Source organism: Hyperolius riggenbachi, chromosome 2 (genome assembly GCF_040937935.1).
Source record: "Hyperolius riggenbachi isolate aHypRig1 chromosome 2, aHypRig1.pri, whole genome shotgun sequence".
Lineage (NCBI taxonomy): Eukaryota > Metazoa > Chordata > Amphibia > Anura > Hyperoliidae > Hyperolius > Hyperolius riggenbachi.
The window spans coordinates 281,778,831-281,804,138 of record NC_090647.1 but is presented as its reverse complement, the minus strand read 5'-3'; the positions used below and the strand labels follow the sequence as shown (position 1 = coordinate 281,804,138).

The window sequence follows — 25,308 nt, the reverse complement described above, 5'->3', positions numbered from 1 at the left end:
CCAAGTCTATGCGACATTCACAGTGCACACGTTAGGATTGTGTGTAACGTGTAGAGTTATTAGAAAGTGCTGCATGCTGTGCGTTATACACGTTATTAGCTGCGTTGGACTGTTTGCACATGCTCAGTAATGACTTGGAAGCATACTTTTCATTGCCTGTATGCGACTATAACAGGCCATTAAGTTGTGTTGCGACTTTTGGGGGGCATTGAGTTGTAATTTGCTTTGCGACTTTAACGTTGCATCAAAACACAACGCCCTACTGAGAAAGAAGCCTAAAAGACACAGAAGCAAACCTCAAAGGCAGTAATGAAATTTTTAGTGCAACATTTTAGGATTTTTTTTCTGACAAGCTTGGTGCACACTTCATATTAGATTTGAAACAATAAAGGTTATTAGCTTTGGGTAGTCTTTCCATGTTGCTAAGGGGGTCTCTGCTATGCACAGTTGTACACACTCTAGACTTCTATACCACTTTTGGATTATTCTATTTTACTTAGTAAGGTCAGTTTTGGCTGTCACCTTTTGAGATACTAGGTGTACCAACTATGGCCATCATGCGACATTATACTCTTCAGTTTTCTCCCCAGAATTTTTTTCCAGCCGGGTGGTATGAAAAAATAGCCGGGTGGGTCGAGATGAGAGAATGAAGGACTGGCACTTCTCTGCTTATAGCAGAGGAGGGGGTGAGCAGATAACAGCCGGGTGGACCATCCGGCTAAAAGAGCCTGGGGAGAACCCTGCTCATTAGCCCTCTTCCCTTCCCTGCTTTATGAATGCTACTTTGGCTCGTAGTAGTACAATGTATTATTGTTTGAGACATATTGCAGTGGTGCATGGTTTTTAGAATTACTCTTTTGCCACTCAGAGGCTAGATGTATTGCTTATATGGACAGACATTTGCAATAATGACCACGGTAAATAGAAATTGCAACATTCTACTGCACGTCATCTTGTTCATAGAAGAAATTATCATGGTCAAGTGAATCAACTCAGAACAGTTGAAGAATTAAAGTGGACATACATCAGAAGATAATGGGCAGATTCAAAGACAAATTTATCTCTAATCAAATCTGATCAACCTCCCTAGGAGTTCAATTTCCCCAGGATTTCTGTGCAAAAAGTGAATTAACTTTCAAAACTTTTTTTTTACCTGTAACTTGCTAAAATGTGTCAAGCAAGGGTCTAGTATACAGTGCAGGATTGTATAGATGTTTATGCACATCAATACTGTTCACAGCATATTTTGAATTGACTTGTATAACTCAATACCGCCAGGGAGGTTAAAGATTAGTTTCTTTGTCAAAGCTGGCCATATACTGCAGGCCGATTCCCATACAATTTCACAATTTCAGCGTGAAATCTTCAGGAAATCGGCTGAGCCCACCACTGTCCACCCCCCCCCCCTCCCCATTGTGTGCATTCATACATTACTTGTCCTGTTTCACCCTCCACGCAGTATCCATGACAAGCGGTATGCGCCAGTGGCGTGCATGGAGACACCCGGAGGATACGGACACTGCGTGGAGGCTGACACAGGACAGGTAATGTATAAATGCACACATGGTGGCACACTTATACAGTAGGGGGGAAATGGCAGGGGTTTCGTCATTTGTTCCAAAATCAGCCACCATACTGCCGCACACCCGATCAACCAACTTCAGCCCAACATCTTGCATCAGGTGCGATAAACTAACTCGACCAATTTTAGCCCTACATTGGTCGCATCGTCTGTCGGGCCTGCACTTGGCAGCACAGATTTTCAACCAATTTGATAAATCGAATTGGTTGGTTGATCGGCCACCTGATGTATGGACACCTTTAGGGCTCTTTTCCACTATGAAACGCGAGCACATTTCAATTTCCACCATGCAATTGCGATACTATACTCAGTATAGTAGAGCTCAATCACATCTAAAACGCGGCAGGATGATTGCGCTTGGACCAAAATCGCAACACAGTCAGGTGGCACTAATGGACATTGCTGCTGCCATTTCCATTAGTATAATGTACCTTGCGTTTGGTGATCGGAATCAAATCGCAAGGTAGTGGGAAAAAGACCCCCAGGGTCCTTTCACAGACTACACATCACAAGGGGATTGCAACAGTAACAAAAGTCACATTGAGCATTAGATGTCCAATGCGAGTATACAGTTTAATGAAAGTATGCTTCACTGGCACTGTAGATGTGCATGTTGTGAGGTAAACTCCTAGGGACAGGTTTTCCGTTGATAACTACCCAAATTCGATTGCATTGATTGGGCTCAAATAGGACTAGGCAGAAGTCACAGAAAATTGCCTTGTGTGTACTAGGCTCAGCCACATAAGCACACAGGCAGAAAGAAGTTGTAACATCTACAAAACCTAAAATTAAAAGCCAAAAGGTATTAAACGGAATAGGGATTGAATCAAATTAGTTCTGTGCTTGTAATTCATCAACTACCACAAAAATGTTTAATTACATTTACATTAACCAACATGTCAATTTACACATTTGTAATAAATCCCTTATACGAGCTGTGCTGTAATTTCCATGAATGAGTTATAAGATTCCAATGTAAGCCGCTGCACGCAGAGTCTCAGTTGCCAAAAGCTTGTTGTGCTACAGATTTGTAAAAAGGCAACTAGCAAGACAACCGCGACCTTATGACGAAGGTAAGATTTAGTATATGGTTGGCTCAGCAGGCCTAAATGAATGGCCTCATGAGTGCCAAGCTTCCAATACTCCTTGCACACAGCTGTAGCGACACGCCAGAGTGCCAGCCTGACTCCATGCACCAAGCAGCCGCGCGGCACCTGCTCACACACCGCATCGCTCACACAAGCCGCCCATTCCTCTCACGCATTACACTGCCTTCACTCACTCGCATATATCGCTCACGTAAACTACCTTCTTCGGTTCAGCACTGGCCGACAGTCTGGATTGCAGCTTCCCCACAACTTCCACCACGGATTCCGCCATCTTTAGTGTTGGGAGACGCGCAACCGGAAGTTACTTTATTTCATTTCCACTAGCTTCTATCGCCATCTTGGTTAAGGTTACCGGATGTTAGATCCTTACGTGGCTATAAGCCAACCTCACACGCACGCGAGCGGCTGCCACCTTAACTACTGGCAAATATTCACTTTTATACATCTAACAATTGCACACGTGCAGCTTCACTCATCAAAACATGCCAATTAGCGTATCTACTGCGCATGTCTTCCCATTAAAACACCTATAGGTGAAACACTTGTGCCTTTACGGTACATCAGTTCAATAGTTTCCTTGGGGAAAGCACTGTCTTGGCAACAGTACACTGCGTTGGTGACAGAAATAGCATGAAGTGCTTTAAGACCCACAATTACCAGCTCCCACTTGCCCAGGTGGGAAGGAGGTTGCTATAGCGAGCAGAACTTAATTGTGCTTTATTCCCAAAGCATTGCTTAATAGAATACCTAAACAGCTCATGGTGACCCAAAATCATAAGAGTAAAAGACCTACTAAAAAGCAATGCTGAGAAACAGTGGCGTAGCTAAGGAGCTGTGGGCCCCGATGCAAGTTTTACAATGGGGCCCCCCAAGCACTCTATACATAACAATTGATACGTCGCACCAAAACCTGCCAATGGCAACTACAGTGTCAGAGGTGCAAGAAGGGGATGGGAAACAGTTTGTTAGTGATCACTACCATTCAAAGTATCTGTAGAAGTAATTATTACCAGCACAGGACCAATAGAGAGCTAATACTGTAGTTGAGAGAGGGCCCTTCGGGGCCCCTCTGGCCCAAGGGCCCCGATGCGGTGGCTACCTCTGCACCCCCTATTGCTACGCCCCTGCTAAGAAATACTTAGAATTACGCTAGAAAATAAGTGTGCTCACTCTTCAATATAACTCACCACTGCTAAAACTGATATTGCAAACATTTTTACAAACTGTAACACTTCTCTGGATACCTACCTCCCTGCTTTTACATTAAAGTCTCATTTTGTAGTTTGAAGGCCTTTTTCCTCTAGCCAGCCATCTCCATGACAGACACTGACATTTTACCATGAATCCATGTTGCTGGACCATGCATGGCTAAGAAAATTCAGACCCTTTGTCCAGATTGCTAAAGCTATGCTTCAAAATCTTTACATGCAAGTTTGTAAGCCACCTATTGAGTCAAACAACCTGAAGCAGGGATAAACTGCAGTATTTGTACTTACCTAGGACTTCCTCCAACCCCATGAGCTCTGAGGGCCCCTTCACTGTCCCCTCTGGCAGCTCCACTCAATTGTAATAGCTCCCCTCCCAGTATTCTGTCCAGCCACACACACCTCCCATTGCACTCCCATGCTCTGGAATGTTCAGCAACTGCACGGGAGCATGTCCTTGCCACGCAGAACCTAACCAGACAATGCTGGGAGCAATTACAACTTTACTGGGTTGCCAAGAAGGAAGACCGCAAAAGAGCCCACAGACCTCAGGGTGCTGGAGGAAACCCCAGGTAGAGTATACATACTAACATTACTCCTATCTCAGGTACCCTTAAAGGGGTTCTGTGGAGTAAAAAACAAAAACTGACACTTACCTGGGGATTCTATCAGCCCCCTGCAGCTGTCATGTCCCACACTGTGCTACGATACTCTATCCCCACCACCTGTCCACTTAGCCGTAAGACAACTGCGCAAGAGTGTGCGTGCTCACTCCCACTGCATCTCCAGGAGCTTATTGTGCCTTTGCAGTAAGCTCCTGGAGACATGAGCGAGCATTATTAGTCTAGAAAAATAATGGACCAGTGGATCGGAGGGCGCAGGACATGACAGCTGCAGGGGGGCAATAAAAGGCCCAAGTATCAGTTTTTGTTTTTAACAATCCACAGAACCCTTTTAAATAGGGTGAGATTCCAGATTCTTATTTGTGTGCATGAAATCGTAAAAAAAAGTCAGCCCTATGGTATCTATACACAGTACAATAAAAACATTTGGTTTCCTTTTTTGACCAAAAGAATCAAATGAAAGTTGAAGAATCTATTTTTTCAATCAACAGAACAATTATCCTTTTCTATAAAAATTGCAACATTGGAAAAGATCTTTATATTTGAACGAAATAAACTAAAATAAAAAAAAAATTGTACTATGTCTGGGCACCTTCAGTGAAAACAGTCCCCAAGGGCTGTTTTCCACCAGCTGTGCTCAATTCAATAAGAGCGCTCGTGTTTTTTTTTTGGCCTATTGAAAAGGTGCCAAGATTAGCATGTTAAATTGCAGTGCCCTTTTTGCACCAGTGCACTTCGTATCCCTACAGTGCAGGAAACCGCTGCAAGCTGTGTTTTCCATGCACTTGCAATACACTGCTATAACAGCCAATTGCAAGTGCTGCTAAAGCACAGAACAGTGCACAAAAAATAGTGATTGCAACACTGCATTCGCACTTTTAAGCAGAAAGAGCCCATAGGCTTTTTTTCAACTAGCTGCAATCCAATTCAAAAAGCATATCCAAGCTCTTTTGCAGATCATAGTAGCACAGGCATTTGACTTTTAAGGGAACTAGAGACGAGGGCAAGCCTAAAAATGGTAAAAGATAAGTGTTCTCCCCAGGCTCTTTTAGCCGGGTGCTCCACCCGGCTAGATTTTGTGACCACCCGGCTGTCATCGGCTCACCTCCTCACTCCCTCCTATGCTGTAAGCACAGTTGCCCTGCATTTTCAACTCTCCCCACCCGGCTACTTTTTCATGCCACCCGGCTACTTTTTCATGCCACCCGGCTGGAAAAAAATTCTGGGGAGAACACTGAAGAGGTTATACATACCTGGGGCTTCCTCTAGCTCCATAAGCCTGGATCGCTCCCACGCCGGGTACCGTCACTTCCGCCAGACGCGACCAGTTGTAAGCATGCACAGGGGCTCCCTCCGGATTTGTACGTGTGCGCCTGCGTAGTACAGAGGGAACGCACTACGCTTGCGTTGACTGGCCCAAAGTACAGGACCCGGTACCGGCAGACAGATGCAGCGGAGGATGGCGGTGTGGGAGCGATCCAGGCTTATGGAGCTGGAGAAAGCGTCAGGTATGTATAAATCTATCGTCATCTCGTTCTCTTTTAAGTTTAAAAGATACATCAAGGGGGTTTACTTACCTGCTGCTTCCTCCAGCCCCGGCAGCCTCCCTGTAGCTCTGCTCCCAGCCGGTGTCCCCTCTGCTGCAGAAGTTGACCCCGCCAGGTTGGCATCTTCTGTACCTGTGCAAGCCCACCGCTCACATAGCCTGAAGCATTCTGCTCAGGTGCAGAAGTATTGCACAGAATGCTCCCAGCCATGGAAGCGCAGCCTCACACAGAAGATGCCGACCTGGTGAGGTCAGCATCTACAACGGAGGGGACATCTGCTAAGGGACAGACAAGCTGGAGGAAGCCCCAAGTAGATTTTTTCCCTAACCCCAGATGTATCCTTTAAAATCATGGTGCTAATTTTCCCTTAGCGCAATTCAAAAGCTTCATGGCACAATCGTGGCAAATGAAAATAGCAGGTTGCACAAATGCAGCACAATTGCACTTCCAAGTGGAAACTGTCGCGTAGTGGTTAGAGATGCCAAGTACAACCCAGTCAGAAGGCTAGACTGTAGTCTCAAAGTAAGCCTGCCCATGGCATTTTCATGTTCTACATTAGTGCATACACAATAAACAACGACAATCATTTTCGTAAGGAATTTTTATTTTTTTTTATAAATTGAAGCAGCTCACTTTCCAGGAAGAATGATTCCATCGTACTGAAAGAGAAAATGAAATATAAGTTAATAAAAGCATTTTCAGCACCAGTATCACTGCACAACATATCATTCCACTCTAAACTGATACACCAGAATGCCACACAGTATTAAACTACAGCATACATATAACTGAACTCCAGACTTTTAAATAAAGCTGAAAGATTTGAAACAGCCCAACAAGTTAGCTTCTACACAACCAGCATTTGCAGCTGTGCCCTCACCACAGACAAAGCCCTTCCTATACTGAGACATTTGCTGGTCAAAGAGCCATTGTATGAATATCTACAAGCATCCAACTATGGTCTAAGTAGTAGATTTATGGATGCAGTGTACTCCCCCAATGTACCAAAAAGATCCAGAGTACCAGATCCAATGTCTGGTATACACCAGGCAATATACCATCAGACCAGTGGGTCAAATTGATAATTTCCAACAGGTCCGATCAATTTGCCGATCACTTCTACAGAAAAGATGGTAAACTTGATTGGAAATACAGAATGGACAATCAACATGGACCTGTCAGAAATGCCATTTGACCCAATGATCTGACAGAAAATTGCTTGGTTTGCATCAGGCTGGTACACATCCAATTTTACCACTTGTAGTACAAGAGCTTATCTACACAATCTGTTCATAGTATTCAGTCTTTTGGCCCTCAAACTACATGGAGTGGTAAAATTGGTTAATAGCTGACCAATCAAAATTGGATGTGTATGCACCTTAAAGGGGCCCATACACTGGTCAATTTTAGCTAGCGATCGATGGCCGATTTGACCGTTTTGATCAAATCGACTAGAACTCTATGCAGCAGAAAGAGTGATCGATCGGCAGAACAATTGATTTCCGGACAATTTCGATCGATTTGATCGTTCGGTCCGGAAAATCTGTGTCGATTGGCTGCTGGCAGCCGATCGATGGCCCACAGGGTTGCATTGGATCGAATGGTGCAACAATGCATTTCGATCGAATTTCAATAGATTTCATTCTGAAATCTATTTAAATTCAATTCGTACACCAGATACATTCCTGTCAGATTCGACCTGATAGGCATCTGACAGAAATCTGATGGTCAAATCTGCTGCAAATCTATAAGTGTATGGGCACCTTTAGATAAATTGTCCCTTTAACTGCACACAGGAAACCATTCTATTGTGTGCATGCCATCAATCCTTTAACAGAATGCATTACCTGGTATGTCTGTACAGTACTCAAACTGTTGCTCCAGTGATTGAGTTCCAATCTCTAGGGGCTAGTCAACATGCACATGCATGCATGATCAGACCATTTTGGGCATTGAGCAACCAGAGCTGTGGAGTCGGAGTCAAAGTCAGAGCAATTTTGGGTACCTGGAGTCAGAGGTTTCATAAACTGAGTCAGATGTTTTTGTACCTACTCCACAGCCCTGGGAGAAAAACATACCAGTTTGCATAGGGGTTTATCTACTAATATATGTGGGGGGTTGAGATAGTATGGCCGACAGCTCTAAGCAAGTAGTTTTAATGTTTTGCTCTACCTTAACTGTTTAGATTGAGTAGGCAAAAGTTACACATTTTTTAAGTTGCCATAGTTCCATTTTTGTTTACACTACAAGGTGATTAAAGTGGGATTGTCACCATAAAAATCAAATTTCAACAGCAACTGGTCTGAGTATAATAAGTGATAAAGATGCTAATCCTGCATTCAAAACTTTCTGCTGCTATGGTTTGGAGTCACATACAGGAACATTGGTCATTTAGTAGTCAGTGCCAAACAGTAGCATGATGGGAGTTTTTATCTAGAATATATTCCTCTTCCATTTCCCTGCCTAGTTGCTTATCTGAAACACGATCCCCTGCTCACTAGTGTTTACAAACAAGGCTGAGGGGACTCAGCGATTGAAGGAGAAAAAAAAAAAGGGCAGAAATGACATCAGGATTTAGCCTAAACTGTGGGAAAAAAAGACATGGTTCCCACCAGGAACAGAATGCTCTTCATTTACTATATACAATTCACTGAAATCAAAACATGGACAGTACAATACATGTGTTAAGTAGATAAAGTATTTGTCCACTTTTCCCTGGCATAGTATGACTAATCCTACTGCTTTAAAAAGGACCGGCAAGGATAAACTGCAACCAGGACTGGACACATGTTACTTTGGATAGTACTTCAGGCACTGTTCCAGCAAGCCCTCTAAATACCAGTTTCATTAATTTATGCTATTTCAGGGTACAAAGAGGATCATTTATAGAGTAAAAGCAACCATATACCTACATAAGAGTTTCAATTCTCGATTAGCAAGTGCCAAATGCAGCAGCCAGTCACAAGTACTGTACATCACTAAAACATATTGAAGCTCCTATTTGGGCTTATGTTGCTTTGAAAGGTTATACCAAATTAGGGCTATACAAATCTTATATAAAGATAGCTTCCTTGAAGACTATCTTGAATGTCTGGTGGTGCCATCCCCTGCCCAGTTTACAGAACTTGGTTTTTGGCATGTACTGTGGCCCTGCAGGATTTCAAGGTCTAGTGCAATTTAGAATTTCAAATGCACCGGCCTGCTCACCAACACCACAAAGCACATATTCCCCACTAGACAAAAATACTCTGCTGCAGATTAGTTTGAAAACAAACTTGTCACACTTTACCATTTACCAAGCATAAGTGTGATTACACATTCAATTTTAATTGGCCAATCACTGACCAATTTTCCAAGTAGCATAATGGCCATCAGTTTTTGAATACTAGCAACAGATTGGCCTCAATTCTGGTAGGGTTAACAAATTACCTCATGTGAGGTAATTTACCTTATGAGGTAATGAAATTTAGCAATTCTTGTAGGTTTTGTAGTCACATTTTACCTCATGATGTAAATTTTAAAGAGAACCCAAGGTGTGTTTAAAGAAGGTTATCTGCATATCTGCATACAGAGGCTGGATCTGCCTATACAGCCCAGCCTCTGTTGCTATCCCAAACCCCCCTAAGGTCCCCCTGCACTCTGCAAACCCTCATAAATCACAGCCGTGCTGTGAGGCTGTGTTTACATCTTTAGTGTCAGTCTCCGCTGCTCCCCTGCCTCCTGCATAGCTCCAGTCCCTGCCCCCGTCCCTTCCCTCCAATCAGTGGGGAGGGAAGTGACGCAGGCAGGGACCAGAGTTCTGCAGGAGGCGGGGAGAGCAGCAGACTGACACTATAGAGATAAACACAGCCAGCTCTGACAAGCTGTGTGTCAGCAGCGTGGCTGTGATTTATGAGGGATTGCAGAGTGCAGGGGGACCTTAGGGGGGTTTGGGATAGCAACAGAGGCTGGGCTGTATAGGCAGATTCAGCCTCTGTATACAGATAACATTCTTCAAACCCACCTCGGGTTCTCTTTAAGGTAATTCATGAGGTAATTTACCGAAAATAGCCACTCATGGAAATTAGGGGCATGGTCGCACATAATTTACTTATCAGTTTAAGACCCACCGCTACCTGAAGTCAATTTTTTTTAATACATTTTGCAGTTTAGTGGAGTTCTTATTGCTGTTTTAGGGTTGTTCCTATTCAGGCTGTGTAATAGAAAATAGAAATAAAACTCCAAATATTTACAGGATTTCTATAGGGATGCCTACAAATATACTTTATAGGTTTCTACACAATCAAATACACCTCCCCCCCCCCCTCCCAAGAAAAAACCCACATCTCTCCCAAAGACTATCCTAACTTATGAAAGACACTCATGGTTTATGTCAAAATGGAGGAGGGGGAGGGAAGAACACCCCTCACATGGTATTTTACCTACAAAAAAATATTTACCTACATAACTACCAGAATTGAGGCCATTGTGTAGGCAAGTTTTCATATTACATAGAGGTGGTAAAATTGGCTAAATTCTGATGCGTGCACCAGACTTAAAACTGCACTGTCTACAGCAGGGATGCCAAACCATCACAAATGGGGACAAAATCTACAGCATAGTCTCAAGCAAAGTTGTTTAATAAGACTTAACATCTATTGAACTCTTAAACTATGTGGCATAGCCATAGTGACCCTACATGGAGAAGGGCTGTTCAGGTGGATGAGGCCCTGTTCCCTCCATCCTCTGCAGAGTAGCAGTTTACCTGTTCTAATACTGTGTTGGGGTTCCTCTGTTCTTCCTGATAACCACTTGTTCTATGCTGCATGCCTCCAGCTCCCACTGCATGTCACTGATTGAAGAAGTGGGGGGGTTCAGAATGCAGAGGGTTGATTGAGGTGTGTAGGTGTGTGTTTTACCAGCCACATGGGGATTTGGATCTAAGGAGGGGGCCCCATGCCAATTTCTCAGGGGCAGTTGCTTCACCCCCAAACTGGTATGGTTTCAATGAGAAACACTTACTGGTGTGCTCCTCTGGATGGCAAGGCAGTGCGGTCATTTTACTGTTTACAATTCGGCACATCTGAAGCTCTGGAGGGCCACAAAATGGCTAGGAGGGCCAAATTCGGCCTGCGGGCCTTGAGTTAGACACCTGTTAACTACAGCGTTGTGCCTCCAGTGATACAATTAGAAATCCTAGGTTTTAAAGCAAACCTGAATGTAGAAGTATTAAAAATTTTATTTATTGTATTTATAAAGCGCCAACATATTATGCAGCACTATAAATTAAATTACACCATCACCTTGCTTCCCAGGTGTCCAACTCCAGTACTTGAGGGCCATATCCATACCAGTGCTTAGGATGGACTGAGAAATGGAGAAAGATTCTACTTGCTGAACCACACCTTTCTTGATTCAGTGCCATCGATTCGTTTGAGCTGTGCCAAAAATGTGCAAGGACCTCAGCCCTTGAGGACTGTAGTTCCCACGTGGCTGTGATTGACAGCGCCGATCGCGCAGGCGCAGTACAGAGCGACCTCCAGGTCGCTCTGACGTCATCGCCGGGGACCGGGTCGGCGCTCCAGCGAACGGCTGAGAGCAGAGATGTGCGAGGGAGGTCCTGGGAGCTTGGGGCTGGAGGAAGCCCCCAGTAAGTAGCATTTATTTTATTAAAATTGCCCGGATAACTCCTTTAATATCAAATCCAATGTTTTCCTATTTACCACAGGGTGTTGAGCTTGTTCAATTAAATCTGCATTTTTTGCGGAAGGAAGAAGTTTGAGATACGGGTCCACTTGCAATTCACTTTCTCCTGCGTTTTCTCCTAGGTGCCATTTTAAAATTTGTTGATGTAAACTATCACCAGCAAGAAAATATGCAATAGTTTTGACAGCACTTTTTCACCTACTTTTTTTGTACTTTTTCAATTTCAAAGTGCAGTAAAGTTATTCTAAACCAAAGATGAAACATTCTCTAAATCTTGCTTTTTCCAAGTCTTACCAAACAAACAAAAACCACTGTCTAGTTACCTTCTGCTGGAACCAACGCATAGCCTCCTCTTTTCCAATACGATGCTTTGCACCAATTACTCCAGTCTTGCGCTTTTTGTCGGCAATGCTGAAGCCTGGGCGGCCAAGAACCTGTGGGATAAACAAAAATTGCAAACAAATCTAAGTCATGCAACAGTAAAAGTGTACCTTACTAATGGAGTGGCATGGTGCATGGTTCCTATAAGGAGTTCTGTGCCCAAGCAAAGTCCAAATTCCACATTAATAGCTTGGTAGAATACAGTTGTGGATCCTGTGCACTTTTCCACTACCCATGATTACGTCATATAGCCCCCGGAGCAGAGTGCAATGAGAATACACTTTTTGAAGCAGATCGCAGCGAGTGGAAAAGTGCCCTAAAAATGTAAAGTCTTCGTATAGCTTTAGGAATCTGTAGCTACGCAACCACAAAAGTGCCATTTTCTTTACAGAACAGTCATTTTCAAAACAAATTTTTAAATAAACCGTTAGCTTGCAGCCTATGCTTGATGATTCTATAGTCTAGAAGGGTTGTAAAAAGTGTGACAGATTGTTCATATTCTACAGGTACAAACTGTTCAAGACTGCAAATGTAATGTGACAATATGGAGGCAAGAATTTCAGTCCCGGAAATAATTCACAGCATCAGCTTCATAAAACAGGAAACCTAGATATCTATTGGGATCCTGCAGAAATTGGCTACCATGTATATAGGCTGCAGCTACATCAGAAAGATGTAGAATTCAAAATGGCTCCATCATTTTAATAGCCAAGATGAAGTGATTTCTGGCTCTTAAAGGAGCATGGAAGGCAGATAGGATTGTAGGTAGTAGATTGTGAGACCCTCAGAGGGACAGCAACAAGAAAATATACCCTGTACAGCGCTGAGTAATAAGTAGACAGCAATCATGGGGGAGAGGAAAAGGAAAATAGAAAGACTGCTACTTAAAGGACTGAAGAGCGGATGTGGAAGCTGCCATATGGATTTCATTTTAATACCAGTTGCCCGGCTATCCTGCTAATCCTCTGCCTCTAACGTTTACCAATAGACCCTGAACAAGCATATGCAGAACAGTTTGACATTGTCAGATCTGACAACCAATTGCCATTAGAGTAGGCCTTGTTTAGTCTTAAAGCCCTAGGAAGGTAACTAGACCGGATAGATAGATAGATAGATAGATATACATACTTCCAGGCTTAAGAGATTTATATTCGGTAACAGTAATGCAACATTTTGGAAAGTATCCCTTATGAAAGCCTGAGCTTATTAAGAGTAGTAGTAGCAGCCTTTAATGCCTCTTGACCCATACATTAACATTACACCCTTATGGTTCATACACTTGAGATTAAAGTCTTTGGAAAAGGCACGATCACAGACCAATTTTACCCCCTTCCATGTAGTATGAGAGCCATACTCTATACAGTCTATTCTATGGAGCTGCACTCCCCATCAAATAAAATCTTTGCAGGATGCTGCACACAAAGATGCTGTACACATTCAAAAGATCATCATCTGCAAAAGATCTGTTCCTGTAAAAGATCCGTTCCTGCAAAATGCATTCATAGTCTATGATATCTGCAGATCATCATACACACTTGGTTTAACAGACCATCATCTGCAGATCAGATCCACCAGGATGGATTTTCAGATCTGCAGATGATTGCCAGATATGCAGATGAAGTCTGCTAAACCAAGTGTGTATGATCTGCAGATATAGACTATGAATGCATTTTGCAGGAATGGATCATTTGCAGGAACAGATCTTTTGCAGATAATGATCTTTTGAGTGTGTACGGGCATCTTTGTGTGCAGCATCTTGCAAAGATTTTATCTGATGGGGAGTTCAGCTCCATAGAATAGACTGTAGAGTATGGCTCTCATACTACATGGAATGGGGTAAAATTGGTCTGATCTTGCCTTTTCCAAAGACTTTTATCTCAAGTGTGTATGAAGCATTTGGTGTATATGTTACGGCCAGAACCCGAAGTTTGGCCAGAACTAGAAGTGGCCGGCCACTTCGGGTTCTGGCCGGCCAATGCGCGAACTGGCCGCTGCGCTGCGGCCAATGTGAGAAATGAAACAATTCCTGTAAGGTTTAATGTGATGTTGTGGCCGCAGCGCAGCAGGGCAAAATGTATCACACATCTTTACTTTATTCAATGGCATTAAGCCACCCGGCTTTTTCCTCTGCCTCTCTCTCCTCCCCCCCCCCCCCCCGCCTCTCTCTCTCCTCTTTATGGGCACAGCCGGGCGGGGACACGCGTGTCCCTCCGGAGTCGTTCGTCGCGGCAGGGGGATCCTGCCGTTCTTGCAGAGCGGGTGCTGGCAGAAGCAATGTCTGCAGCCTCCCCGCTCTGCTCTCCTGCCGCGAGGAACGACTCTCCTGGACACGCGTGTCCCCGCCCGGCTGTGCCCATAAGAGAAGGGGGGAGAGAGAGGCGGGGGGGGGGGGGGGGAGGAGAGAGAGGCAGAGGAAAAAGCCGGGCGGCTTAATGCCATTGAATAAAGTAAAGATGTGTGATACATTTTGCCCTGCTGCGCTGCGGCCACAACATCACATTAAACCTTACAGGAATTGTTTCATTTCTCACATTAGCCGCAGCGCAGCGGCCAGTTCGCGCATTGGCCGGCCAGAACCCGAAGTGGCCGGCCACTTCTAGTTCTGGCCAAACTTCGGGTTCTGGCCGTAACATATATACATTTCCAAGCATTTCCTACAGTTTGCAATCTAAATTGCATATTAGGTTTTATATACAGTTTTCTTAAAGCAAGATTGTCACCATAAAAATCTAATTTCAACAGCAACTTGTCAGTGTTTTAAGTGATAAAGCTGATAATCCTACATTTAAAAAAAACAAAAAAAAAAAACTTTCTGCTGTTATGGTTTGAAGTCATCACATACTTTAGGAGCACTGGCCTTTTAAGTGCCATTGCCAAACCGTCACATGCATTTTATCTATAATATATCCCTCCTCTTCCCTTTAGTTCCCCCTAATGACATAAGTGCATAAGTGCAATTCCTAATATATAGACCTCAGTGGTAGTGTCTTAACCACTTCACTGAGGGGGTTTTACCCCTAAAGCACCAGAGCAATTTTCACCTTTCATCGCTCCTTCCGTTCATCTATAACTATCATTACTTATCACAATTAAATGAACTATATCTTGTTTTTTCCACCACCAATTAGGCTTGCTTTAGGTGGGACATTATGCCAATTTTATTCTAAATATGTTTTAATGGGAAAATAGGAAAAATTTGGGAAAAAAATCTTCAGTTTTCAGCCATTATAGTTTTTAAATGCATGCTACTGTAATTAAAACCCATGAAATGTATTTGCCCATTTGTCCCGGTTATAAAACCGTTTAAATTATGTCCCTATCACAATGTTTGGTGCCAATATTTTATTTGGAAATAAAGGTGTTTTTTTTAGTTTTGCGTCCATCCCCAATTACAAGCCCATAATTTATATAGTAACAGTGTTGTACCCTCCTGACAAATATTTAAAAAGTTCAGTCCCGTATGTATTTTTTTTAATTACAAAAAAAATGGGGAGTGTGGGAGGTAATGAGTTAATTTTTTGTGTACAAGTAATGTATTTGTGTGCGAAAAATGCTTTAGGGTGTAGTTTTACTATTTGGCCACAAGATGGCAACAGTAACTTTTTGTTTAATGCGACCTCTAAGAGTCCTTCCGGACGCTTGGAGGAAGTACTAGGAGGCTGGGAAAGTTTTTTTTTCACAATGATCGCGCTGCTTATCGGAGAAGCAGCGGATCACTGCGGGGCTTAGATCAACGAACGGGAATGGATTTTCCCGTTCATTGATCTCCGGGCGAGCGGCCGGCGGCGTTTATGAGCGGGAGTGCGCGCTAGAGCGAGCGGGAGCGTGGAAAATACGGATTTCTCCGTCACTGGGGGTGAAAGGATGGAAAAAGGGACGGAGAAATTCGTACGGGCGGGGGTAAAGTGGTTAAAGACTCTGGGAGGAGGGCAGGTAAATGAATATACAATTTGCAAGAGAAGAAGAAATTTTAGGATGTTAAAGGTAAAAGATGGAAACTGCCTAGAATTTGCTTTTTCTTTATAAAATTCACAGGAATAATGTAGACCGTGCAAAACATGTTATGCAAGTAGAACTAGTATTCATCTACTTGTATAGGTTTTTTATTTCTAGGTTAGCATGGGTGTCCCTTGTTCTTTAAAGAACACAAATTTGTGATAGGTTATTAGATTTTAAAAAGGCTAGATTACCCTGCAGTACACATACCCCATGTTGAGACCCTACAGTCTAATGCAGGGCTTTTCAACCCTGTCCTCCAACAGTACATGTTTTGCAGAAAACCACAAACATTTACAGGTGAAGTAATTAGTGTCTCAGCAAAGCTGATTAACTGCCTCTAGATTTCCACAAAACATGCACTGTTGGTGGTACTTTAGGACAGGGTTAAAAAAAGCCCTGGTCTAATGCAATAAGCTTTGCGCAGTGTCTTTCTTGCAAGACTGCTTGGGGGAAAAAAAAAAAAAAAGCCATCACTCATGCACTACAAGTTACATACCACATAGAAATCCAGCCCATAGATTCCAATGCTTGGATCATATTTGATGCCCAAATCAATATGCTCTTGAATGCCAAAACCAAAGTTTCCTGTTTCAGAGAAGTTATTCTTCCGCAGTTCATATTCTCTGACCTGCAAACAAAAAAAAAACAAAAAATAATGGAGGTCACATAATTAACAGTCATAAATGGCTACAAATACCTACAAGATGTTACCAATTACAGCAACTGACATTTAGCATCTCGGGTAACAAAAAACCCAGTAACAAGAGAGTTGGTGAAGGAGATGGAAATAATTCCAAGTTGATACAAGATTATGCAAAGGTTTTGAATACATGTTTTTGCAACTTAAAAATGGGCTAATCAAATCCCACCAATGTGGAATCAGAATGGTCCATTTTTCAAGCTGCATAAATTTGCAAAATTCTGCATCAACTCAGATTTGCTCCATCGTCCCAACTAAGGATGCGCAATATGCAAGTTTCTCCTTGCATTCAAGCTAATGTGAACCCTTATTTAAATAAAAAAAAAAAAAGTCAGATACTCCCCTAAGGAGAGGGAATGCACGGTCCTAATGAGCCTTCCCGTTCACATCCCCCGCCGAGGGGACTTCGGAAGTCTTCGGGGGCCGAGTCCTCTCAAAGACAGGCAGCTCCATACTGCGCACGCGCGAGTGCGTCATTGAGGGCGCATGCGCAGTGTAGAGCGGTCCAGTCTTTGAAGCACTCAGGCCTCCGAAGCCTCCCTTCGGCCGGGAAACAGCGGTATTTGACCGAAACTGTCGAATACCGCTACAGGGGAGCCAGCGCAACAGTGGGGACCGGGAGAGGGGATGCTCTATGGGACCCAGAGCCTCCCTCTGGTGAGTATCTGACTTACAGTTCGGTTCCCATTCACTTTAAGGTTTCTAGTCAATATTAAACATTCTGGACTTTTACTATGGTCACAGCCTGCGAGCCTCCGATCGCGGCTCGCAGGCTAAATGTAAACACGCAGGGAAGAAATCCCCGCTGTATACATCATACGGCGCTGCTGTCCTCTTGGAGGCTTCACCAAAGGAAAACTTTAGTAAAGGGCAACTATTTCACACCAACGCAGAAAGGTAACTTGCTCTAACCTAAACCCTTTATGGTCCAGAGTAAATTGTGAAAAAAAAACCAAAGGATTTACCAGATACAATAAACATTACAATAACCAAAGTCCTAGACATGATGAACTACACAGGTTTCATTTCTTAGGATTTAATGCCCGAATTACCTTGAGACCTTTCTCTAAAATCTCCTCTGCTTTAGCGCCCCGAACAGTACAGTGAACTGCAATTTTCTCATTTCTCCTGATTCCAAAAGATCTGACGGTGTAACGAGCTAGAAAGGGATTGAAAAATAGACACATGAACAAAACATTTTGATCTCCAGTTAAGCTAGGAACACTGGATTTCTATCACCCTAGGTCAGGGGTTCTCAAACTGGGTGCCACAGCACCCTGGTGCGCCTAGGGCACCTTTCAGGGGTGCCTCGGCATGCATCCCCATCCTTTATGTAATATCAGATAATGCACCCACGCATTGACATACAATGTGGCTGCATTGCCTGCTAGTTAACCTTTAGTCCCTGCAACCATGGTTGAAGTTGAACATGAGAGGAATCATGGTGCCTAATAAGCATCACTAGCTACTTGGAGTGGGTCATGGCCTGATAAGGGTCATAACAGCATTTCGGTAGTTTTTTCCGAGGGATGCCTTGAAAAAAAAAATTTCAAAGCCATCAAGGGTGCCTTCACCCAAAAAAGTTTGGTAACCACTGCCCTAGGTGATCGATGGGGAATAATTTCAGGTGAAAAATCAGCCCAAGTACAGGGTGTCACAATATGAATGGCATCTATAAGGTGATCCAGCAAGTTAAATTTCATTAGAGCTGCAACAATTCCCTTGTAATTTTTGCTGGGGGATGTGTCCACAGAACAAGCTGCTCAAGCCTTGCCCACATAACTAATGAGAAACAAGAGCAGGTGATTTAAAACTCACATGAGTAATATTAGCCCATCAAATTAGGGAGCTTAGTGAAGGCTGATCCCACATCTTTCTCACACTTTACTGGAATATTTAGGGAATTGATAAAAAGAAAACTTTGCAAAGTAAAATTTATGGAAAAGTAGTAGAAAATTCTTTAATTCTAGCCACACACTTGAAAATTGCCACCTGATGTGGCAAAACGACTGACCCCTCTAATTGAATTACATCACAGGAATCAATTCCTACCACACATGGGTACTGAGGATTCAGCAGAAAATGTTAAAGATGAAGCCTCAGCATTGTACTGTCCCATGCAATGCTATGGCCCACTGAATTGCCTGCTGCTCCTGCCCCTGCCAATTTTTTATTCCGTCAAATTAATTTTAGGTCACAATTCAACTGATTCAGTGATCAAATCTGCTGGGAACTTAACAGGAAAAATCTTTTAGCCACCCTCAAAAAATAGAAAAAATTACTGCATTCATACAAATCTCAATTTACCTTTGGAAAAGACAGGTGTCTGCCCAGTGAGCTGCTCCAGCACTTTGGCTGCCCGGGTCAGTCTGTCACCACTCTCACCAACACAGATATTGAGGCAGAGTTTGCGGATTCTCAGCTCACGCATAGGGTTTTCCTTCTCTGATTTGTCCTAGGGGAGGGGGGATTAAAAAAAAAATTTTGTTACTGAAACTACAGATGAATAAAAGTGCTTACTGGAGCGCCAACTCACCCTACTGGATTGCCATTTGGCAATAAAAAAAAAAAAAAAAAAAAAAAAAAAAAGAGGACTGCATGAAATTTGAAAGTAATTCCATAGTTCCTCAATCATTGCAAAGAACCTTTGGTAAAGTTATTTACCCAGAGATCTATATACAATGTATAGACAGAACTGACCACACCCCTTTTTCTCTTCACTCCCATGCTGTAGTGATAATCAGATTCAAATAATTGCAAGTTGATGTAAGTCTACAATTTTAACTAAAATGTATGCAGTTTGAAAACAGACCACAAGCAGATTCTCTATTTGGCTGCACATAGGCCATGGACAGCCTACATACATTAACATTCTGTAAATGCATTTGCTGAAAGAACTGCAATAGCCCTGATAGAATTTCACTTAACCTCCCTAGCGGAAATGACGAAAACATGCTGAAATCTGTATGGACGAGTCAGGCTCGCCCATGCTGCCAGGGAGATTTCTAGCTGCTCTGCGCAGCTGGCTCCACTTTTTTCTGCTTTTAGGAGCTTCCTTGGGACTGATGGATGGCTGTCAGCACATTGTGGCTACCCATAGTGTGCCAACCTGCATCTATCAGTCCCAGGAAAGCCCACAGAGCCAGCAGAGCAGCTACAAGCTGGTGGCCGGTAGCATTCCTGATCCCCCCCTCCCTTCACTGATCATCCATCCCGATCCCCCCCCTTTGCTGTAACTAAATTGTTACCCCACAGCATTTCTGATCCTCCGATGCCCCCTGGCCTCTTGTGCCCCTGGTGCTGCTGTAAATAGAGAAGCGGGATAATTACTCACCATAGGCTCTCTCCAACGATGATCAACGATTCTTCTCCGCGTGCAGCTTTGGGCTACTGTGTACAGTACTGGTGATGCGGCTGATGAAGTAATCAGCCGCATCTGATACTGTATACAGTAGCTAGAAGCTGCACGCTGAGAAGAATCAGCGATCATCGCTGGAGAGCGCCTGTGGTGTGGCAGTGCTGGATTACCGGGACGGAGGATGCAGAATGCCTCATTAGGAACCAAAGGAATCCCCCTCCTGAGGTACACATTTCCCACAGGGGTTTGTTAAAAGTTCAGTATAATCTTCAAAGAAAAAAAAAATATTTTTAGTTTGAGCTGATACAAATGCTGCAACAAATCAGCACTGTTATTACTTCCTGCTTTTATGGAAGCAGACATTTTTAATGTAAGTGAAGCCTCCAAAAATACTTTTTCTTCTTCAGTCCTCTTCAGCATTAATGCCATAGATGAAACACCACATCCCCATGGCTGAAAGGTCAATACCCACAAAATGCCTAGGGCAAATTTTGGGGCTCCTTCCATGTAAAGGCAGAGCTGTGTGCATTAGCTCTGCCTCTACCTGCGTCCATCTGTGCAGATCTCCACCTCTACCCCGCCCTTCAGTCTTCTTTCACTGAGGGGTGGGGAGAGGCGGCAATCAGCGCAGTTTGATGCTAATGGAGGCAGAGCTACAGCGCTAAGCTCTGCCTTCCCCAGGCAGCAAAATCCACGACCTGGAAAGTAGTGGATTTTTGCCCCAGGATTTTGGGGGTAAAAATTGAGTGTTCAGCCACAGGGATGCAAAGTTTCATCTATTAGAATAAATCCAAAGAGGACTAATGTACAAACAGTTTTTTTGGAGGCTTCAGACTAACATCCTGTGCTTTTTTTATATTAGCTTATCTTCCGTAGCAGTCAGGTGACAGAGGAGATAAATTACAACGTGTGATTAGACAAATGAGGGGGAATTAGACAGGCTAAACTCTTTAAATACATACAGGGTGTATATGTTATCTTTTTGCCCTGTGCAAGAGTTCAGGTCCACGTTAAAAATCAACCAAAGCTTGACACATTCCAAGAGCAAGATAGCCATCTTTTGTTAAAGTGAACCTTAACTGAGGGATATGGATGTTTCCGTTTAAACAATACCAGTTGCTTATCAGTCCTGCTGATCTCTTTGGATGTAGCAGTGGCTGAATCACACACCTGAAACAAGCATGCAGCTAATCCAGTCTGACTTCAGTCAGAGCATTTGATCTGCATGCTTGAGGGGCTGTGGCTAAAAGTATTAGAGACACAGGATCAGCAGGTGAGTCTGGCAACTGGTATTTTAAAAGGAGAAATCCATATTCTTAGTTTAGGTTCCCTTTAAAGCAACCCTGAATCGACTGACGAAAAATGTTTTTACTCCTCTACAGACAGGAAACTCTGGACTCCACATAGCCCTCAAAGCTTTCTCTCCATGTCCATGTTACCCACTCAGGTTTGCCAACTTTGGGAGTCTTCAGAAGCACTCACATCCCCGAGTGCACATCTTTACTCATGCGTGTGAAACACTGATTCGCTAGTTATTAAAAGTACTCCGGGACAGTACTTCTGAAAGCAGTCTGAGGAGGGCTGAAGATGCATTTGACCTGGAGGTTGAATGATTTTACCGGGGACGGAGAGAGGACAGAGAAGGTTCTATGAGACCAAGAGCATACCCTGCCCATAGGGGGACAACTTTAACCACCTTAGCGGTATAGACGAGTTCAGCTCGTCCATTACCGCCAGAGGGTGCCGCTCAGGCCCTGCTGGGCCGATTTTGACCAAATAAAAAGCAGCACACGCAGCCGGCACTTTGCCAGCCGCGTGTGCTGCCTGATCGCCGCCGCCCTGCGGCGATCCGCCGTGAGCAGCGGCGAAAGAGGGTCCCCCCAGCCGCCTGAGCCCTGCGCAGCCGGAACAAATAGTTCCGGCCAGCGCTAAGGGCTGGATCGGAGGCGGCAGACGTCAGGACGTCGGCTGACGTCCATGTCGTCACTTCGCTCGGCGCCATGGCGACGAAGTAAGCAAAACACGGAAGGCCGCTCATTGCGGCCTTCCGTGTTACTTTTGGCCGCCGGAGGCGAGCAGAAGAACGCCTCCGGAGCGCCATCTATTGGGCTTTCATGCAGCCAACTTTCAGTTGGCTGCATGAAATAGTTTTTTTTAATTAAAAAAAACCCCTCCCGCAGCCGCCCTGGCGATCTTAATAGAACGCCAGGGTGGTTAATACATAGCACTGTTGGCACATCAGGTTTCCTTTAAAGATTAGATGGCATACAAATCCTAGCAACACGTTCTCAACCATCTAGCATGTCTACACAGCTCCCAAACCTCTCAATGTGTTGGCAAACACTACACCTCTCAGGTAGTCTTTGGCAAGCAAAGGCCAAAGGAATGGTTCTATTCATCCCACCCTCTTCCCTACTCCATGGCAACAGAACACATTTTCAGCTTGTAGGCTAGCAACACATCTGCAGATTCTGGACCAACATGTCGCATGAGGGATCGCGCTTAAGTGTTTGAGGATTAAAGCCCTGTACACATTTAATGATCATTGCAGCTGCATTTCAGGGCATTGAACAGTGCTCAAAAATGCAATTATGCTATAGCCATTCATTGAGCACAGCAGAATGGAGAGGGGGAGAGATGAAGTTTGAAAAGTTTCTTGAGGCACTTGTTGATCTCTTCCAATGTTGTGGTAAATTCTCTTTGTATACAACAGGGCTGTGGAGTTGAAGTCGAGGCAATTTTGGGCACCCGGAGTCATTGATTTCATAAACTGAGGAGTCGGGAGCCGGATGATTTTTGTACAAAATCCACAGCCCTGTTAAGTATTATACTAAGGAGTCGGAGCCATTTGGGGTACTAGGAGTTGGAGTTTCATAAACTAAGGAAGCGGAAATTTTTTGTGCTGACTCCACAGGCCTGGTATACAAGGCTTAATTTATAATTTCAGCTAGTACCTGTAGTTGAGAGACTAGCTCCAGAACTCTTAAGAGAAATGCTAAAGCTCCAATTGCTGTAATTTTTATTTTTAATTATTGACGTGGTATGGAACCAAACAAGCTTCACTTCCTACTTCCTGTCGGGACAGGAAGTGATGCAGTTAATAGATTGGGACACCATGCAATTTCCCATCAAAAAGGGAGTCAGATAGGCAATTCAGTCAGCTCCGATTTCTGATCACTTTCATGCAAATGATCAGAAAAAACAATCGAAAATAAGGTCATACCTGTTGGAATTTACTCGACCCATCTATCTGACAGGAAATTGCACAGTGTGTACCAGCAATAGAGACATTCCAACCCTGTACCACAAATTAACTTCACCCTGGAATTTGGGATTTAATTGACCATATATCTAATGAAGGCTGCACAAATAGCAAACCGATAAAAGTGAAGTGGGGTAGTCTTTGAGGAGTGCACTGCTTTGAACAACATTAAACATTTCGCTTTCACACTATCCATGCTGACAGATGTAATAGGACTATTGATTTCTTGAACTGCAACATATTGCAAAGTTTATTAATATAATCAGGTAATTAGTTAAAGCAGACTCCATACAACCACCTACTTGAAACAGAAAAAGGTAGCCTGCATACACAGCCCAAGTCAAAAGTCACATCTTTCCAAACCTACCAGTTGAGCTGACCACAGGGTCAAACGCAACAGCAATATACAGGGACCTGCAAGACTAGCAGCAGATGGACAGGTCTGGTCATGTCCAGTCACATGGGAAAATATATATAAAAGAAAGAGGTACCATACTTAACCAATATATTTCTAGTCATTTAACTATACAAAACATTCCATCACATTGCAACCTTACCAGTTACAAATTTACCACACACATTTGAATCGACTATAAAGAACCAGTCACTTCCACGTCTCTTGCCAGTAAACCATAGGAAACCAGGACACAAACGACCAATCAAAAATACAGAAACACCGCATTACTGTAACAAGAAAACCCTATACATAGCTACAGAACCGTACACCCTGCCGGCAAAGGCGAACAAGGCTCTTGTCCCCGAAACCGCAGCCCTCGCGCTACTATCCAGGCAATAATGTGGGTGCCTGTGAGCCTGCAAACAGCACTCTGTGGTGACACAATGCCCGAACCCCACAGATAGCCGCACGGAACGGATTGCAGCGGATTGTGTTGGCCGAAATCCTCAAGTAACTTCACTCACCGCCATGTTGGGAGATGGGAAGAGATCGCGAGATTTTAGATTTCGCCTTTTATACTAGGCTGCAGCGAGATGTGACGTATAACGTGGTTCTTTCCCATCAGTATCGCGTTCCGCGTGACCTACGGAAGCTCAGAAGCGCCTGGCGAGCGGCGGAGTTCGCATACTATACAGTTTTTACATTTATTATGGGAAGATATGACAGTGCTTGACAATGTTGACCATCATGCTATTGTCTAATGTCTATATAACTTATAGTTTGGAAATAAGTATAGCCAAACTTTATGCTCTTCCACGTTGGAGAATAAACGTGTCTCATCTGCTTTTAGGTAGCCATTATTATAAAAGGACAACATTTGTTTATTTTCTTAAAGAGACACTGAAGCGAAAAAAAAAATATGATATAGTGAATTGGTTGTGTACTATGAATAATTACTAGAAGATTAGCAGCAAAGAAAATATTCTCATACTTTTATTTTCAGGTATATAGTGTTTTTTCTAACATTGCATCATTCTATAATATGTGCACATTACACAACACTCAGCATTAGAGTGACCAGACGTCCCGGATTGCCCGGGACACGTCCCGGATTCGGGGTCCGCTGTCCCAGGCTGCATGAGGTCCCGGGAAACGTCCCGCTTTCAGCAGTGGGACGTCCCGGCCTCGGGACTCTGGCCACTCTATCCTTATGATCTGGCAGCGGCGTCTATAGACGCCATGCCAGTTCATTGCCCGCAGCCCCGCTCCAGCCTCCTCTTCCGATGTCTGTTCCGACACCGGCAGGCGAGCAGGGCTACGGCAAGATGGCTGCCGAAGCCCTGTACTGGAGACTATTTGTCTCCAGTACAGGGCTTCGGGCGCCATCTTGCCGTAGCCCTGCTCTGCCTGGCTGTCAGCGCGGGAGACTTCAGGAGGTAGGTGGTCCCGGGAGCAGCGCG

The 25,308-nt window shown here is 43.8% G+C and overlaps 2 protein-coding genes across 2 annotated transcripts in view; both read right to left on the bottom strand.

The window, feature by feature from the left end:
- The window catches only part of ELOA (elongin A), a 69,273-nt gene extending 66,252 nt beyond the window's left edge, over positions 1–3,021 (bottom strand). Inside the window, exon 1 of the mRNA XM_068268800.1 lies at positions 2,891–3,021. Within this exon, the coding sequence (XP_068124901.1) occupies positions 2,891–2,962 (72 nt within the window). The 5' untranslated portion in view covers positions 2,963–3,021. The remainder of the gene's footprint in view (positions 1–2,890) is intronic.
- A 3,631-nt stretch (positions 3,022–6,652) lies between these two features.
- On the bottom strand, positions 6,653–24,464 carry RPL11 (ribosomal protein L11). The gene is made up of 6 exons (XM_068268797.1): positions 24,373–24,464; positions 19,139–19,286; positions 17,884–17,990; positions 16,628–16,759; positions 12,075–12,185; positions 6,653–6,725 (listed from the first exon to the last, which is right to left on the bottom strand). The coding sequence occupies exons 1-6, from the start codon at positions 24,376–24,378 to the stop codon at positions 6,696–6,698; spliced, it is 534 nt and encodes a 177-aa protein (XP_068124898.1). The 5' UTR covers positions 24,379–24,464; the 3' UTR covers positions 6,653–6,695.
- Positions 24,465–25,308: the final 844 nt, after the last annotated feature.

What these genes read in the sequence shown, in the direction of transcription:
- RPL11 (XM_068268797.1), bottom strand. An exon ending in GACACCTGTCTTTTCCAAAG is followed by an intron (nt 17,991 to 19,138) that starts GTAAATTGAGAT and finishes ATCCCTTTCTAG; the next exon opens with CTCGTTACACCGTCAGATCT. An exon ending in ATGGGCTGGATTTCTATGTG is followed by an intron (nt 12,186 to 16,627) that starts GTATGTAACTTG and finishes TTTATCCCACAG; the next exon opens with GTTCTTGGCCGCCCAGGCTT.